The sequence below is a fragment of the Impatiens glandulifera genome, chromosome 7 (genome assembly GCF_907164915.1).
Source record: "Impatiens glandulifera chromosome 7, dImpGla2.1, whole genome shotgun sequence".
NCBI classification, from domain to species: domain Eukaryota; kingdom Viridiplantae; phylum Streptophyta; class Magnoliopsida; order Ericales; family Balsaminaceae; genus Impatiens; species Impatiens glandulifera.
The window spans coordinates 19,633,405-19,653,956 of NC_061868.1; the positions used below are offsets into that span (position 1 = coordinate 19,633,405).

The 20,552-nt window shown below is 30.7% G+C and overlaps 1 protein-coding gene across 1 annotated transcript; it reads left to right on the plus strand.

Moving 5' to 3' along the window:
• The first annotated feature begins 308 nt into the window (after positions 1-308).
• On the plus strand, positions 309-1,492 carry LOC124910713 (E3 ubiquitin-protein ligase RMA1H1-like). Its single transcript, XM_047451394.1, has 2 exons — positions 309-402; positions 649-1,492. Exon 2 carries the CDS (start codon positions 661-663, stop codon positions 1,339-1,341), a length of 681 nt encoding a protein of 226 aa, XP_047307350.1. The 5' UTR covers positions 309-402; positions 649-660; the 3' UTR covers positions 1,342-1,492.
• Positions 1,493-20,552: the final 19,060 nt, after the last annotated feature.

The following is a 20,552-nucleotide window of genomic DNA, read 5'->3' on the forward strand; positions in this document are numbered from 1 at the left end:
AAAATAATATTAATTTGTCTAGCTAAATTTCTTATAATAAACTATTAGCTGTCATGTAATTCATTTTGGATTGCCTTAATATTACATTATTAATTATTAACCATAACTTGATATAATTTTAATTAGACTTTTTAAATAATATATATAAATTTTAATTAAATTAAGTTATTTTGATTTAGAGTAAATAGGATTGTGTTTGGGTCACGCAAATCGCGCTTAATATACGCACACGTCACCGTCAGCGTGGGCCACTTCAATTCTCTCTCCTATATAAATAGAGGTGTTACTGTATTTTCTTACTCTGCAACATTTTTTACATCTTTTTCAATTGCTTTCGGTCATCTCTTTCATAATCAAAATATCCGCCATTAAAGCTCTGCAAGGAATAACAACTTTTAACAGGTAAAACACTGCTTATCCTCTCTCTCTCTCAATCTATCTATCTATTAGCTGCTCGTAATTGTAATCAGATGATAGATATTTGATCGTTTTGGAGAGTTGAATCATATGATGAATGAGTAGTAAACTGAACTTTGAGTTTTGGATTGAATGAATTTTGTTTTCTAGTATTAGATCCATGTAAGTAAGCGGTTTGTTTATTAATTATTGCTTCATCGTCTAATTTCTGTTACCTTTTCATGACTTTAGTTGGACTTGGACATGGATGAGTACTTTGAAGAGGTGTTAGGAGCTGGATCGAATCATCATCATGAGGAAGAAGTAGATGAATATTTAATGAAGTATTCAGATGAATCTGATTCAATAGATGAAATGGAAAGAAGAAGGTCATGCAGAGGATTTGATTGTAACATATGTCTAGATTCAGTTCAAGAACCTGTTGTGACATTATGTGGTCATCTTTATTGCTGGCCTTGCATTTACAAATGGATGAATACTAATAATTCCAATGAAAACGAAGAAGAGCAACAACAATATTGCTGTCCTGTATGTAGATCTGATATATCTCAAGACACACTTGTTCCTATCTACCAAACTACAGATTATAATTCTTCTCAGCCATCAGGAGTTATAATACCTCCAAGACCTGCAATTCAATTTGTTGAATCAAACTCTTCAATACTTTTCTTTGATAATAATCATAATATTGAAGAAACTAGTAGCAGCAACATCAGCATCAGCAGCTACAATGGAATATTTGGTAAGCTGGTTTACTGGAGGTTTTTCGGTAATTCATCAGGTAACCCTAATAATTCATATAATCTTGCTGGAACTACTACTAGTCCTAGGCTGAGACATCACTTGATGAAAATGGATGAATCTCTCAATAGAATGAGCTTTTTTCTCCTCTGTTGTGCACTTGCATGTCTAATCTTGTTCTGATAATTACTCAAGTTATGGGCAATTCCATTGTCATCAATTTGGTGGTTTGTAAGGATGCACTTTTATAAAGCTTTGAGATGAAGATAGAACAAAATTGTACATTGTTGTATTTTGGAATTTTATTATGAGTTTCATTATATTGCATTCTTTTACTATATCTATATCTAATATATATAATGGAAATGTTATTTTTTTATGGATAAAATTCTCATTTTATTCTCTAATCTTTAGAGATACTGTATGTTTAAACCACTAAATTAAAAAAAAAAATTATTTTATGGATAAAATGAGTTGGATAAAATAATAATAATAAAAAACAATAAGAAGGATAACCAATAAAGTATGATGGATTAAAATGAGAATATATATATATAAAAAAATAAATAAAAGGAACATAGAAAAATGGGTTAATAATGATTTTTAAATATATATTTTTTAGTTTTTAATTTTAAGAAATTATTCCGATTATCTATAGTTGTTATCAATTCAATTTAAAACGTTTTTATACAATATGAATAAAAATGACTCTGGTCATCTAAATTGTTTTAATGAGTGGTTAGATAATAATTTTTTTTTTATAAATATACAAATAATTTTGTTAGAAAAATAAAGAAAATAAATAAATACTTTTGGAGGACAAAAATAAGCATGATGGATTGGATAAAAAGTAAAAATAAAAGAAAGATGATCCCATATTTGTCAATAAATGTAAAATAGAGCCAAATTGGATGTAGGAAACATGGAAACGTTACGGATATAATTGTTTTTATGTATAGATGAAAAGTCACTTTCAATAATAGAGTTGTATAATCACACCGTCGTATAGCTATCCGTCACATAAAAAATTCAACAAATGTGTAGAATTTATCTTTTTTTTCTTTACTCTTCAATTTTTTTGCAAAAATTTAGAATACATATATCTATCATAATTAATAATTTAATATAAATTATATTCCATATTTGGGGTTAGAATTATCTTAATTAAATTATAATTTAATGAGTGAGAAATTAAAATCTGAATGGCGGAAGACGTACCTTAATTTGATGATTCATGAATCTTTTATTTCTTAGACTTTGCATGGATGTAATGATTCTTTAATCTCTTTCATTGAACTTTTCTTATATGGAATGATTCTTCCATTTGATGAGTACGTCAATAGATTTCTCTCTCTGTTGATGGGGACGCAAAAGAGAATTGACTCTACTTCAAATGGGGACCATTACCGTTACATATAACTAACATTAAGTTAGTTATTATAGTTAGGTTATTTTTAATTCTGCCCCTTCATAAAATTAGAAATGTCACTTATGTTTCCTCATTTTATATTAATGACAAATACACCCATAAGTCATAAACTTAATCATATTAGATCACATTATTTTGGCTTATATTAAATATGACAATTGCATAATTATTTATTATACTAGTGACCCTAAAAATTCCAACAATCTCCCACTGGGTCACGTATGTACAAAAATAAATGTATGAACCATAATGCGCCTGAAGTTTTATGTCATCTCAATCATATGTTGTACAAACAATTTTATCAATTAATTATATCAATATATGACCAAAGAGCTCGTCGTTGTATTTAAGCACAACTAAATCCAACAATGATCACATAAATCAATACAATTAATTGACAAATCATATCATGAATGTGAGGAATGAAAATTCCATTCAAAGTGATCTTTTTATGTCAATTTTCAACTGGTCCTACTTGATTTTAGTTAGATCATACTTTAAAACATAATTATACAAAGTATAATGAACTGAATAATACTTAATTTCTGATCAGAATAAAAACCTCATAAATATCTATAAAATAACTAAACTAAAAGACAACCAAACTATAAACTCCCACTGAAGTTAGAGATTATCGATCTCTACGACACTCATACGAGCAATATTCTTATGAAAGACAATGGACGATAAACCCATTATCAAGAAGTTCATAACCATAGAGTTTGTCCATAAATATTTTATAGAAATTTATCTACTTTGTATCATTTCTTTCATAACAATAAACTTGATGTCAATATCAATTAATTAATTTGATGCCTAATAACATGTCATAAATTCCGCTGCAATAGTGAATGACATCATAAGTTTTGTTTGACACTTCTTCAAGAAATGACAAAACCAGTTAGCGGAAAATATAACTCGGAGTGGATTTCATACTGTTTTGTCATCCCGTAAGATCGAAGTCAAAATACTCAATGATCTCAAGACTTTCCGACTTTCTATATGCGAGCATTTAATTTTTAGTTTTTTTCAAATATCTCATAAGTATTGGCTACTTAATGTCAAACAAAATTTGTGACAAACAAAATATTACCCATATATAAAACCATAAATAAATGTTTACTCCCACTGAACTTGTGATACACAATAATCTATTAAATTCACATCAAAACCAAAAGAGAGAATTTATATTTTGTGAAATTTATGCTATTACTAACGAGACGCTTCTTTAAGTTTATAGATGAATTTCTTTAATTTGCAAACCATATTAATTTGGTCTCTCGACACAAAGTTTTCTCATTGCACAAAATTGTTTTTTCAATGTGTCTATTGAAAAACCCCTTAACATCTATTATGGTGAAGCTCCATATCAATATATGTAACGAGTACCATAAATTATTTTTAAAGAGTAATTCAATTAAATTGGATTGTTATAAAGACACTTAGATTTTGAGGTTGTTGAGTTTGTACTTAATAAATTTGATCAATATTGTCTTGTTACTCTTGATTTTTTTAACATTATCATCAATATCAATAAAATCCTTATTAATGTCAAAAAACACTTGAGATATAAATCAAATCTTCCACAATAGGAATTATTGATCTAAATCATTTTTAAAGATAAAATCATTTTCCCCCTCAAACTCAATATCCTCAAAAAAATATTGTAGTCTCGTCTAAAAAAAAAATCTTTAACTTTACATAATAAAAATTGTAGTCCTTAATCACTTAGATTATTCAATAAAATAGTTGATCATATTTATAAACTTAAGTAACAACTAAATTCAAATAATGATTTATCCCATCTCAAAATACTTAATGCAACATTAATATCAAGTCTTTGAACAGTAATATTAATTGCTAATAATATTTTGGTGTAATAATCAAACATTAATAATAATATAAGTTAAATAATCAATCTATCTTTGGATGGATTAATTATTCACATAAATACAACTTTATAATTATTACATATCTAAGTATTAATGCAATTCTGTCAATTAATTATTAATTTTTGGGCCAAATAATATAATCACATGAATTACACAATATTACAATTCAAAATTGTCTTGAATTAATTTCAAGAAACATTGTTACTTTGGTGATTATTTGTATCAATCAATATAATCCAAATAATGAACAATAATATCATTATTTTAAATTTAAATGTCATATTATTTAATATGAATCAATAGTAATTTTCCAAGAAACATGTAATTTATTTTATTATAAAAAATAAAATTATACATAGGTCAAATCTTACTTGATTTTGAAATTTGTAATGTCTCTTACTAATTAAATTAAATAATAAATCTTCAAAATTATTTGACGAAATTTCAAATATTTATTCTAATTATTCATTAATTTATTTAATAATCATTGACCTTAATTTTTTTCATAAAACAAAAGATATAATTAAAATTTTATTATATATTGATTTATATATATCTAATAATAAAATTATTTATTTCTCTCTTTAAATTTATAATATATATTATATCAATGGTAGAATTTCTCTCTAACTACACCTAACTTAACTAGAAAATCTGAATATTCTTAAATTTAGCAACTTAACTTAACAAAATAGAAAGTAAATATCCATGATAATATCATAAATCTTTATATTATCGTACTCAATTATTTGATAACATGTTTTTAAATAATTTTTAAATAATTTATATATATATATATATATATATTAGTTTAAATTCATAAACTAATGCATATATTATTCCCGAGAATCTAAATATCCGGTAAATCTAGGATCTTATCTTAATAATAGCATAAATAGAGAATAGAAATATCCGTAAATCTGTAAATCTATAAATCTATCTTCAATCTTCATTATATATATAATATCATAAAATTTAATTAATTCAGAATATATGAATCTTTATGAAATATATATATATATATATATTTATCTTTCCGATTAAAATTTTCAAATCTAAGATATATATATATTTTTATCATTGTCATTATCAAAATTCAAAATATATGAATTTTAATGATAGATAAGTCTTTCTGATTAAAACTTTCAATATATATTCTTGACATTATGGTTTATAAACTAATATATATAATCTGATAACATCATTTGAAAAGAATCCAATATGAGATAATATAAATATCTCTTAACATCAATCTTCATGATACATCATACAATCTAATCTAAACAATATATATTAATCTTAATGAAAGATAAATAAATAAATATATATAATCCGATTTAAAACTTCAAATCTAAAATATATATTCTTAATAATATTATCAAAATTAATATATTTATTCCTAAGAATATTATTTGAAATTATAAATAAATGTATTATTTGAAATTATTATCAATCCATACATATATATCTTAAACCAATGATATATATTCTCAACACTTAATTAGGATTGACTCTGATACCAATTGGATACCAATTGTTAGAATTATCTTAACTAGATTCAAATTTAATGTGTGAGAAATTAAAATCTAAGGTACCTTAACTTGATGAATCATGAATCTTCTATTTCTTAGACTTTGCATGAATGGAATGATTCTTTAATCTCTTTCCTTGAACTTTCCTTATATATAATGATTCTTCCATTTAATAAGTACGTCAATAGATTTCTCTCTCTGTTGATGGGGACGCAAAAGAGAATTGACCATACTTCAAATGTGGACCATTACCGTTACATATAACTAACATTAAGTTAGTTATTATAGTTAAGTTATTTCTAATTCAGTTTGTTCATAAAATTAGAAATGCCACTTAAGTATCCTCACTTTATATTCATGACAAATACACCCATAAGTCATAAACTTAATCATATTAGATCACATTATTTTGGCTTATATTAATTATGACAATTGCACAATTATTTATTATACTAGTGAACCTAAAAATTCTAACAATAGATTCAATCCAAACTATCCAAACTAAGATAGTTACCAAATTCATGTTATCTTACTGTAACTACTAATCCTAGGCGGAGGCATCACTTGATGAAAATGGATGAATCTCTCAATAGAATGGAATGCGCTTTTTTCTTCTTTGTTGTGCAGTTGCATCATGGATGCTTAATCTTGTTCTGATAATCTTGATGGTTAATTACTCAAGTTATGGGCAATTTCATTGTCACGTGACTTGGTTGATTTGTATGGAAAATAAAAAGGATGCACTTTTATAATGATTTGAGATGATGATAGAACAAAATTGTACAAATGAAATTTTATAATGAATGTGATTATATTGCATTCTTTTCCTATATCTATATCTAATATATATATAATGGAAATGTCATTTCTTTTACTATCAATATTCTCACCACTCCTTTATTATCCTTATTTCAATTTAAACTTAATAGTAATTTAAGCTATCTTAATGAAATCTTAAATGTTACCAGCAAATATCAATGTAAAATGAATAATTAGAGCTTGTTTGATTTTGTTTGATTTATTTATCTATTTTATCTGGATTTTGGATAAAATTCTTATTATTTTTTTAAAATTTAATAACCATTCTACCCTCTAAATAGATGAGATATGTTTAAATGACTATCCTAAAAAAAAAATGAGAAAAAATATTAAATATATATATATATATTTTTTGATGGATAAAATGAGTTTGGGGAATAAATAAAATGAAAAAGTAATTATTGTAATTTGAGTGAAATAATAAAAATTAATAATAGGAAGGATAACCAATAAAGTATATCATGGATTAAAAAAACTTAAAATGAGAATACAAAATTTTAAATTAATAATGTTGGAATCGATTTTTTTAATTAATTTAAAGAGTTATTAATTTATCAATTTATCGATCAATTAATAATTATTAATTTATTGATAAATTAATAATTATTAATTTAAATAATTTTTAACCGATTCAACGTATAAAATAAGTAAGTCAAATTAGTCTATGTTTCTTAGAATTAAGTTGCAACGAATAGAATATTGGGACACCAATCTTATATCTAATAATGACTTTTAAGTACTAAATGACTTTTAAAGTAATACTATAAATGTAAATAAAAAAAACATACGTGAATGTATTATTAAGTAAATTTTACATACAATATATAAATTATATGAATGTGATAGAGTATTCAAACTATATCTCACCAGATGACTTCTCAATTAAAAGGTGTTGCAAAATCAATTATGTAAGATCAAATCAGTAAGGAATTGTATGATTCCAAGAGAGATAATCCTGTAAGCACACAAAAAGACTCGTAGAGATGGCTTGAGAGAAAATTTCAGTTGAAAGTTAATCATATTTTAATAAAGTGTAATATATATGTTTTCAATTTTTATGAATTATGAATTTATAATTTTTTTGAGATCGAAAATTATAAAGGGGTCTTCCAAACAAATATTATCTTATTATTTTATTGAATTTTTAATTTTTTACATTGGTCCCAATTTAAACCATACAAATTTATTGTTTTAGAGAGTTTATTAATTTACCGAATATTAATTTAAGAAGTTTTTATAATATATATATATATATATATATATATATATATATATATATATATATAAATAAGGAAAATGAGTTAATAATTATCTTTAAATATATATATTTTTAATTTTAAGAAATTATCATGAAATGATTAATAATGGTCATAAATTTAATTTAAGGTGTTTTTAATAGAATCAATTATTTTATGTTTGATATATTAGACACGAGTCGTGTCATCTGAACTATTATAATAATTAGTTATAAACAAAAAAAAATAATTTTTTAAAAATAAAAATAATATAATATAAAATGAATAAATAGTTTTTGGAGGACAAAAGCAAAACATGATGGATTAGAGAAAAAGTACAAATAAAAGAAAGATAAGGTAACGTGTTAATAATGATCATCCCATATTTGTCAATAAATATAAAATAAAGCCAAATTGGATGTAGGAAACTTGGAAACGTTATGAATGAAATTGTTTTTATGTATGGATGATAAGTCACTTTCAATAATAGAGTTGTATAATTACCGTGCTAGCTAACCAATCACATAACAATTTAACTTTTATTTTCATTTTTGCTCTTCAATTTTTTGCAAAGTTTAGATATATCATCTCAGAATTAAATATTTAATATTAAATTATATTCAATATTTACATGAACTGGTTCAATCCAAACTAAAATAGTTACTTTTTTTTATTTTATTTTATTTTGTATTTCTGGTTCAAACTGAAATAATTATGAAAATGGCTCCACAAAGGATAAGTGTCAGAATCGGATGAGAATGACACAGCTAAAGTTTTATCTATAATATTTTGTTTGGTAAAATATACATAAACGGTTATTCATGTACAATACTAAATAAGAAAAACCATTTTGATATTATGTTTAAAAGAACCTGTTAATTATCCATCTCACTTTAAACTTACTTTATTTTATAAATATAAAATATATAATTAAAATTAATAATATTTGTAAGCACTAAAATTTAACTTATCCAAATTCTCTCTATACATAATCTAATATATTTTATTTATTTTTTCAAAAAAAAACTCTAATATTGAATTCAAAGATAAATTATTTTGAATAAATAAAATCAAAATAATTAAAATTAAGTTAAAAAAACATAACTAAATAAATAAATGGATTAATTATTTTAATAATTAATGACAAAAAATAAATAAAAAATAAAAAATAATTTAGAATAAATATTTTCCTATTTTATCTCAATTTAATTTTTAAAAGATTAAGAGAAATTAAAATATTGTCGAAGAAATTTATTAACTTAGAGAGTTATTAATTTATCGATTAATTAATAATTATTAATTTATTGATAAATTAATAATTATTAATTTAAAGAGTTTTAACCGATTTAAAGAACAATTCATATATTTTATAAAATAAATAATTATACATCCCAAACAAAAAAGTCAAATTAATCTATTCCTTAAGTGGCAACAAAAATTAATACTCCAATCTTATATATAATAATAATTTTGGCTATGTTTGGTAGGTAGTATTAATTATATAGGTATAAATTGTAAAGATGTATTATGAGGTATAAGTTATGTTAGGATCTAGATCGCCGCTGGTGGACCGGGGGTTGGACCGGTTAGCGGTTCTTACTCGTAGGGTGGTAGTTAATCCTGTTAGAGATTAATACCGGGGTTTCAATACTACACAACCTGTCACAAACCCTTGAACTAGGTTCAAGCGCGGAAGAGGTTTGCTTTCAGGTTGAAGCGGTATGCTTGTATGATAGGTTCGATCGGTTTCGGATGATGGAGATTTGAAGGATGGTGGGTCGGTTTCGGTAACCTGGAAGTTTGATATGGTTAGTATAGATTCGGTTTGGAGCGGTATGGTTAAGTTAGTCGGTTATGTAATGAAGCCTGCAGAAAGTAAATAACACAACAGATTTTATGGATGTTCGGAGATAGAAACTCCTACGTTACCCCTTCCTCTCGAAACCGCGAGAAGGATATTCACTAAGGAATACAAATACAATCCGATCGAGACTTATTTCCTGCTCGATAACACCCGTACAATTTACACCGAAATTGTAATCACACTTAAGCTCTCAACACTTAGGCTTTGTAGAATAGCACACTGTTATCACTTGTAGTAAATGCTCTTAGCTTTTGGTATCTCAATATATGTCTCTTGATGTCCCTGTGTTCCCACTGTATACCGATGTGTTCCACTGTGTGTCACTTTTAAGTCTTTCTGTGTGTCGCGCTGTGTCACTATGGTAACTACATTTACTCTTCTTCAACTGCCTCCTTTTATAGGTGAAATATGCCAACGGTCATATTTCACTGCCTTGAATCTGATTGGCTGATCAGAGGTGCAGTGATTCAGTGTCTCAGACCTGCGGTCGTCTCCTCAGACCTGACGGTCAATCTCACACCTGGCGTCCTGTTTCAGACATGCCGGTCTGTAAAGCAAACCTGCCGGGTTTGTCTTTTACTCAATGTAGACACTGTCTGTTTGGACAGTTGTCTGTACTTTGAAGATTTCCTTTCTGGCTTATCCCGAAGTAGAAGGATCCGGTAGTACTGTTTTTCTGCAGCCTATAGTCTTTCCTCAGACTTGCACGGATATGGAAGTATTCAGTCTGTTCCTTTGGTATCATTCTCAGCAGATACCCAAAGTGTCTTCTTGTGCAGGTCGGCCACTTGACTTGGCCGAACGTCTTTTGATAGTAAAGTAACCGGACTTCTTCCGGTTGTTCTTGTCTTGTGGATGATCGGCTGTTTGATGGTTCTGGTTTTGAGCTTTGGCCGATCCTTCCTTTGTGCGGTCACGTTCCGAATACACTTGATCGGTTTGGTAGCTTGACCGGTTCGGTTTCTTCAGTTGGTTTTCTTTTATTCATCCGGTCCGGTTCCTTGTTCCTACATGGGAAATTTGTTTAAGTTAGGTTTATTTGAACCGGTCTGAATTTATCTAACAATTTCTCCCTTTTTGATTATTTTATTTAAAATTATCAAAATCATGTAAGTTTGCAACCGTAGGCCGGTTGTTTTGTTTGACCGGATTTTTGAAACTGACTTGAGAGAATTTTTCGAAAAATTTGGAAAAATTTTGAGAAAAATTTTGGAAAAATTTTATCTTTTTATCTAACAATTTCTCCCTTTTTGATTATTTTATTTAAAATTATCAAAACAATGTAAGTTTGCAAATGTAGGCCGGTTAAAAAAAAAATCTTATGTTTGTTTGGCCGGTTCAGAAAAACTTATGTTTGTTTGGCCGGTTTTTTTTTTTGGAAAAACGGTTTGGTTTAAGGAGAACATTATTTGAAGAAGAATTTTGTATGAATTTTTGTAATCTAACAATTCTAAGATATTTCTAAGGGAAGAAAACTTAGACTCGAGAAGTGGCTTTGTGAGGATGTTAGCCACTTCATGCTTGTTCCCTTCATGTGATGTTTCTGTCAGCAGCCGGCTGTCCGAATGCAATGCTGTCTTTTCCAAGTCTTTGTCTTGATTTACCTACATTCATAGACAATAGAAAATCTGGTTCCCATTTTTCTTTGGGTCCGCGGTTGATTAGTCCCTTGGGTATCCAAATTTTAATAAATCGGATAGCTTTCCCGGTTATGGTTCTAATTAGTTTTCTTGTGCAAAACTTGACATCTTTCTGCTGTCCTAAGAATGCCTTATTTGGGGATGGTCTTTGGTTTATCCTATGCGGTTGAGAATTGACTTGCCTACTTTTGAACCGGTTGGTTTTCCTTTTCTGAAGCCATTTCTCAGAATCAGTCGGACCTACATAGGTTAATTTTTCTTCCGTATAATAGGCAGTCAGTTCCTCTTCGGTGGTTAAGGAACTTCTAACAAATCTTATGAGAGGGAGGTCGTTCTTTGAGAACCTTACTCTATCTACGGTTTTATGGTTTTTGGATCTATCGTCTATGTATCCTAAACCGAACATGCAAGTAGGGTGTCTCTTATAACTACACATCTTATTCACCATATCACTAGATCTTTTATATGCGGCCATCTTATACTGGAGTCGGGCATTTTCTTCCTCGGTTAATTCTCGAACTGGTTCACTAGACGGTTCGGTCTTGAGTAATGGTTCCGGTGCTAACTCGGTTTCTAAGGTGGGAATTTTATCAGGTTCTATGACCTTTGGTTCGGTTATGACAGGTATTTCCGGTTCTGTCAGAATGGGTACTATAGGGTCGGTTCTAAACTTGAGTTGCTTAGGTAACATGGCTAGCAAGTTCTTATACTTTTCTACCATGTCATTCAATGCATTATATAATTCATCTTTAGTAAATTCTTCATAGGGAGAGTCAAATACCTGCTCCTCATTTGCCATTAGGCACGTGAGTTCATCATCACTGTCACTGTGAGCCCATAGACTTCCTTCATCGTCGGCTATCAGTGCTTTCTGAACTTCACTTCCTTCACCGGTTTGTTGATAGTTATTTCGGTTATTTTGGTTTTCCGGTTTCCGGTCATCTCTCCTCGGTTTTCTGCATCCCCACTTGTTTTCCTTGGTTCTTTTATTTCCCTCGTGAATCTGTATAACCGTTTCCCATGTTTCCTTTGCCGTTTTGCAATCTCTGATCTTGCAGTACATGTTTCTGTCCACGCTGTTGGAGATCCGGTTTCTAGCATGGTTGTCCAGATTGTTTCTTCTCCTATCTTCAGCTGTCCATTCCTTTCTGTCCTTGTTAATGATTATCGGTCCTTCGGCCAGAATGAGATCCATCTCATCATCCAAGGTGATTAAGTGTAGGTGCATACGTGCCTTCCAGTTGGCAAAGTCATCACCTTCTAGCATTGGAGGCCTATCTTGATACATGCTTGCTTGAGTATTGAAACTAACTGCTCTGATACCAATTGTTAGGATCTAGATCGCCGCTGGTGGACCGGGGGTTGGACCGGTTAGCGGTTCTTACTCGTAGGGTGGTAGTTAATCCTGTTAGAGATTAATACCGGGGTTTCAATACTACACAACCTGTCACAAACCCTTGAACTAGGTTCAAGCGCGGAAGAGGTTTGCTTTCAGGTTGAAGCGGTATGCTTGTATGATAGGTTCGATCGGTTTCGGATGATGGAGATTTGAAGGATGGTGGGTCGGTTTCGGTAACCTGGAAGTTTGATATGGTTAGTATAGATTCGGTTTGGAACGGTATGGTTAAGTTAGTCGGTTATGTAATAAAGCCTGCAGAAAGTAAATAACACAACAGATTTGATGGATGTTCGGAGATAGAAACTCCTACGTCACCCCTTCCTCTCGAAACCGCGAGAAGGATATTCACTAAGGAATACAAATACAATCCGATCGAGACTTATTTCCTGCTCGATAACACCCGTACAATTTACACCGAAATTGTAATCACACTTAAGCTCTCAACACTTAGGCTTTCTAGAATAGCACACTGTTATCACTTGTAGTAAATGCTCTTAGCTTTTGGTATCTCAATATATGTCTCTTGATGTCCCTGTGTTCCCATTGTATACCGATGTGTTCCACTGTGTGTCACTTTTAAGTCTTTCTGTGTGTCGCGCTGTGTCACTATGGTAACTACATTTACTCTTCTTCAACTGCCTCCTTTTATAGGTGAAATATGCCAACGGTCATATTTCACTGCCTTGAATCTGATTGGCTGATCAGAGGTGCAGTGATTCAGTGTCTCAGACCTGCGGTCGTCTCCTCAGACCTGACGGTCAATCTCAGACCTGGCGTCCTGTTTCAGACCTGCCGGTCTGTAAAGCAAACCTGCCGGGTTTGTCTTTTACTCAATGTAGACACTGTCTGTTTGGACAGTTGTCTGTACTTTGAAGATTTCCTTTCTGGCTTATCCCGAAGTAGAAGGATCCGGTAGTACTGTTTTTCTGCAGCCTATAGTCTTTCCTCAGACTTGCACGGATATGGAAGTATTCAGTCTGTTCCTTTGGTATCATTCTCAGCAGATACCCAAAGTGTCTTCTTGTACAGGTCGGCCACTTGACTTGGCCGAACGTCTTTTGATAGTAAAGTAACCGGACTTCTTCCGGTTGTTCTTGTCTTGTGGATGATCGGCTGTTTGATGGTTCTGGTTTTGAGCTTTGGCCGATCCTTCCTTTGTGCGGTCACGTTCCGAATACACTTGATCGGTTTGGTAGCTTGACCGGTTCGGTTTCTTCAGTTGGTTTTCTTTTATTCATCCGGTCCGGTTCCTTGTTCCTGCATGGGAAATTTGTTTAAGTTAGGTTTATTTGAACCGGTCTGAATTTATCTAACAAGTTATATAGGTTTTTAGTGTTTGGTTTGAAATATAAAATAGGTAGAAATTATATAGATTTTATTATTTTTGTGTTTGATTGGTGGTATAAGAAAGTAGTAAAAATATAAAATACCATTTTGCCCTTATATTTATATAAATTATTATCTTAATATTTATTTTAGATGTAGTTTGTATTATTAATTATACTAAAATTAATAAAAATAATATATAATTATCATATTAATGTATTTTTAAAATAAATAATAGTATTATATGAATTATATTATTTTTTATATAATTCCTAATAATTTAATTTATATAATTATATAAATAAAATTTATTTATATATTAATTAATAATAATAATTTTAATAAAATCATATTTTAAATTAGAAGGTATAATTATAAATTAATTTTAGAAATAATATATATATATATATATAAGTTTTATTAATTAATAATAATAATAATATCATTAATCTATATAATTAATTATAAATATTATTTATTAATAATGTAATAAAATTTATTTTATAAATTAATTATATATATAACTAGGGATGACAGTGGGGCAGTTTAGGACGGGGAATTTATTTACAATCCCCGTCCCGTTTTTATTTTGGGGATTTTTTTAATACCATCCCCTCCCCATTCAGTTTTTTTCGGTTTCAGAAATCCCGCGGGGCACCGTTAATAAAATCCCGGCCCAAACGGGGCAATTCGTTTCAATTTTTGCGGGATGATTTCAAATTATCATCCTTATTTATTAACATTATTTGTTTTTTTTAAATAATTATTATATTTAATCAGATATAAAATTGTCACATTTAAATTTTTTATAATATAATTTTTGTTTATAGATATAATATATATATATATATATAAATTTAAAAATTAAATAAAAATAAGTAAGTATTTATTATTATTATTAAAATTATAAAATTAAACCCAATTAAATATATATAGTTATAATTTATTATTATTATTATATTTTAAAATATAATAAAGAAATTATAATTTTAATAGTTTTATAAAATCAAAGGGTAAATGAGGAATATTAAATTTTATAAAAGTACATCCTTGTAACAAGTTAGAATAGGTATTATATTATATCCCATCCAAGGTATAATTTATATCTAAATATTACTGTACATATAAGTATTAACTAACCAAACAAACATAATAACATAACCTTGTAGTACAATTATCCTATACTAACAGTTTTATACCTTGTACCAAACATAACCTTTAAGTACATTAATACTTTAAATGTAAATAAGAAGAACAAATGTGAATATATTATTAAGTAAACTAGCATGAATTTCGTGCATTTTGTCAAAGTGCCCCAATATTCCTAGCCCAAGGGGAGGTCCAATCGTCGAAGTAGGCTTAACCCAAGAAATATTCTAGTTGGAAGGCATGTGCTATATTAATGTCATTAATTATTAGTTAAAAGACATGACCTAGATTAATGCATCATTAATTGACATTAAAAAATACATGTCCTAGATTAGTGCGTCACTAATTAACAATTAGAAGAAATATCCCAAATTAGTGACACACTAATTGGAAATTAGAAGGAATGCCCTAAATTAGCGTGTCATTAATGTGGTATCCATAATGAGTCTTATAAATACCTCAACGATATTACTTTGTAAATCACCAAGTATTCAAATTATAATATTATTCTTTAAGAGTTTATTCTTCCTCTCAAGAATTCTTGTGTCATTTCTAATAAGCATTGTGTGTTGTTTCGAGTAAAACTGACTAGTTACTCGTTCTTGCGAAGATCATAACTAGTGCCGCATGGATCGTTGGTGGAAAGACCAAGCCCATGACAAGTGGTATCAGAGCAGAATGACGAAGAGGTCGAAGGAAAGTGAAACTACTAACAATGTGGATAGAGTGGAGAAACTTCCACAAGAGATCGGAGATGATCTTAAGAACCCGAGCTAGGTTCAAACGGGAGGATCCAAAAATACTAAAGAAATGGGGAGATCAAGAGATGCAATCGCTGACATTGTTGCCAGGTTTGAGAAAGTAGAACTCAATGTGGCTTACGGACAAGATAATTTCGGGGACCTAGAGGAACGCATCGTCGAGCTCGAAAAGGAGAGAGACGAGCTCCGAGAAGGGATGCAAGGTGCCATGAACGAGGGGTTGTCCAAATGTCAAGAGAAAACTCAGATCATGGAGCAGACCCTCATTGATGAGATCAGTACCTTGAACAAGAAACTCGAGATAATGACTTCTAAGTTATAAGCTATTGAAGAGGATGTGGCACTACTTAAGAAGGCGGTTGTGCAAGAGTACATACGTGCGCCTATAGGAGTCCCTAATCCGACAAGGATAGACGTTCCAAGACATAAAGCATATTTAGATGAGAGGAACGCAAAAGAGATCGACAACTTCTTATGGGGTCTGTATCAGTACTTTAAAGCACTCGTCTTAGTAGAAGAGGCGAGAAAGATAGATACTACCACAATGTACCTAGAAGACACCGCAACGCTGTGGTGGAGGAGAAGAAGTAGTGACATAAAAAAAGGTCTCTGTTCTATCAATACCTGGGGTGAATTCAAGGAGGAACTCAAGAGACAATTCTATCTTGAAAACGCCATTCGAGAAGTAAGGGCCAAGTTGCGGCGGCTCTCACATAGGGGGAGTATCAAGGAGTATGTTAAGGAGTTCATCGATACTCTCTTTGAGATCCCTAACTACTCAGACGATGAAGCCTTTTTTGCCTTCATTGATGGTCTACAAATGTGGGCAAAGCTGGAGTTGGAATGACGTGGTGTCCCAGATCTAAACACCGCTATTGCCGTGGCTGAATCTCTTGTCGAAATGAGAAGGTAAGAGAAATCAAAGTCGACCTATGAGAGGAATGACAAGGGGGAAAATGATGGAGACCATATCTACGACAATGAAGACCTAATTAAGTTTATCAAACCCAATGGTTGAGAAGATCGGGACGAGAAACGTGGAGAGAGACCCCTGATAAAGTGTTTTTTTTTGTGAAGGGTCGCACAAAGCAATAGAGTGCCTTATGCAGAAAAATCTATCAGCATTGATGGAGGAGCAATAACGTCTTTATGATGAAGCTCGATTGGGGTTGTTAAACCTACTTAGTGTCGTTACAACAAATTATGAGGAGCCAAATTCTGCTAAGAAAGGACGACTATTAGTGGAAACAAAAGTAAGAAACCACATGGTTAAAGCTTTGTTGGATACGGGAGCCAATAACAACTTTTTAGAGGGAAAGGAGGCGGGAAGACTGGGGATCAGGTACACTAAAGAGCAAGGGTGGCTTAAAGTAGTCAATTCGGCACCAAGTGCAACTTATGGAGTTGCTCGTAATGTAAAGATCAACTTGGGGGAGTGGATTGGCCTTCTAGATTTCTCCATTATCGACATGGACGACTACAAAATGGTTCTCGACATAGAGTTCTTAGAGAAGGTAAATGCCTTCCTACTCCTTTCTACCAATACGATGTATATTTTAGAGCAAGACAATACTTGCACAATACCTTTAACAAGAGAGGGCATAGAGAAACTAGGAACCTATATGTCATGCAACTCTCAAATGGTGCGAAGAAGACCCACCCATCATCTTTTGTCACTTTGAAAGAAGATGAGAAAACTACGTCCAAAGATAAGATACCTCCAGAAGTTACAACTGTCCTAGAGAAAGGTCATGATGTAATGTCCCCTGGATTATTAAAGAAACCCCACCATAAGAGAGATGTGGATCATAGAGAAGAGTTAGTCAAATGTACTAAACCATCGACGACGGTTCTTTATCGCATGAAATCTCCCAAATTGGAGGAATTAAAGAGGCAACCAAATGAGTTTCTCTTCAAGAAAGAGAAGTGCAAAATAGACAAGGCCGCCAAAAGAATGAAGAAATGGGAGGACAAGAAGAGAAGACACTTAAAGTTCGGAGGAAACTAAGTGATAGTAAAACTTTTTCTCCATCAAGAGGGACGATTTTTCAAAGTTCACAAGAGGCTTGTGAGGCAATATGAATGCCCTTTTCTTATAGAAGAAACGAGTTGGAAAGCTAGCATATCGCTCAAAACTTTTGTCGCATGTGGAGACATCTAAGGGTGGGTCGGTACGGTATACCTTAATATTTTATCCATACTTTATACCTTACCTAAAATTTGGGTATGCAAAAAATGCATACATTTACCTTACCTTAATTTCGGTATACCTTGTTTCGATATACCTTAATTTCGGTATATAAAAAATTCATACATTTACCTTACCTTAATTTCGGTATACCTTATTTTCGGTACGGTATCGGTATTATACCTTTGATACCTAAAAAATATATTAATTTAAAAAAAATCAATCCCATCGATAAGGTAGAGATTGCATATATGTAATAATATTTCAGTATAATTATATTTTGATATTATTCAAAGATTATATTTTTATAATTAAATTAATTTCAAATATATTTAATTATTTCCTTATAAGTATTATATATATATATATATTAACTTATAAATACTATGTCGGTACTTCGATATATCCTGATATCCCAAAGTTTTAAAAATATCATACCTTTACCGTACCAATAATTACGGTATCGGTATCATACCTTACCATTTTTTCGGTATACCTTAAAAGTCGTTATTTTTGATTTATTACGGTACAATATTTTTAATATACCTTTAATATCGGTAATTTTTCCCACCCTTAGAGACATCATCCAAACCTACGAGGAGGACGCGACAAAGACGTCGCCAGAATGAGTGGGGGAGAATGTCACGGTGTCCCAATATTCCTAGCCCAAGGGGAGGCCCTATCGTCGAAATAGGCACAACCCAAGAAATATTGTTGGAAGGCATGTGATAGATTAGTGTCATTAATTGGTAGTTAAAAGGCACGGCCTAGATTAGTGCATCATTAATTGACATTAAGAAAAACATGTCTTAGATTAATGCGTCAATAATTAGTAGTTAGAAGGAATACCCCAAATTAGTGACACACTAATTGACAATTAGAAGGAATGCCCTAAATTAGTGCGTCATTAATGTGGTAGCCATAATGAGTTTTATAAATACCTCAACGGTATTACTTTGTAAATCACAAAGTATTCAAATTATAATATTATTCTTTAAGAGTTTATTCTCTCTCTAGAATTCTTGTGTCATTTCTAATAAGCATTGAGTATTGTTGAGTAAGGCTGACTAGTTACTCGTTCTTACGAAGATAATAACTAGTGCCGCACAGATCGTTGGTGGAAAAACCGAGCCTGTGACAATTTACAAAGATAAGAATATATATAAAATATTATTTATATATAAATATTTTAGATAAAATTAATATTATTCAAATCTAGTTAATTTAAAATTAGTTTTAGTTTGTAAAAAATTAAATTTAATCTTAAACTTAATATTAACATATATTTTATTCTTTCGGCACTCACTTAACCCCTAAATTAACTTTCATCTTGTGACTTACACTTTTTCATTTACATTTTTTATCCCTCGACAAACCACCCACCAATCTTAGTCGATCTCAATTGATAAGACACCTCTTATATCTCGTTAAACTCAACCACTAACCCTCCAATTGAATCTCATCTTTTGACTCACATTTTTTCATATGCCTATTTATCCCCTTGGCAAACCACCCATTGACAATAATCTTGTGACTCACACTTTTTCATATGTCTTTATCTTTCGACAAATCACTCACAATCTTAGTCAACCTCCCTTTTTACTCCCACTTCAACAAATCAACAACCAATCTTAATTGATCACAGACCTCTTATCCAACGTCAAATCAACCACTAACCTGGTACCTAACATTCATCTCGTGACATCACACTTTCAAATGCTTCTAAAACCAACCATTAAGTTCAACCTCACACTCGACAAACCATCCACCACCCGACCTCATCTCGTGACATCAAACTTTCAAATGCTCGCCAAACCAACCACTAATTCTGACCTCAAATTTAATAAATCACCCACCACCCAACCTCTATCTCGTGACCTCACACTTTCAAATGCTCGTCATACCAACCACTAATTCCGACCTCACACTCAAAAAATCATCCACCACCCAACCTCCATTTCGTGACCTCACACTTTTAAATACTCGTCATACCAACAACTAATTCCGACCTCATACTCGACAAACTACCCACTACTCGACCTCCATCTCGTGAACTCACACTTTCAAATGTTTGTCATACCAACCAATAATTCCGACCTCACACTCGACAAACTACCCACCAACCGACCTCATCTCATGACATCACACTTTCAAATGCTC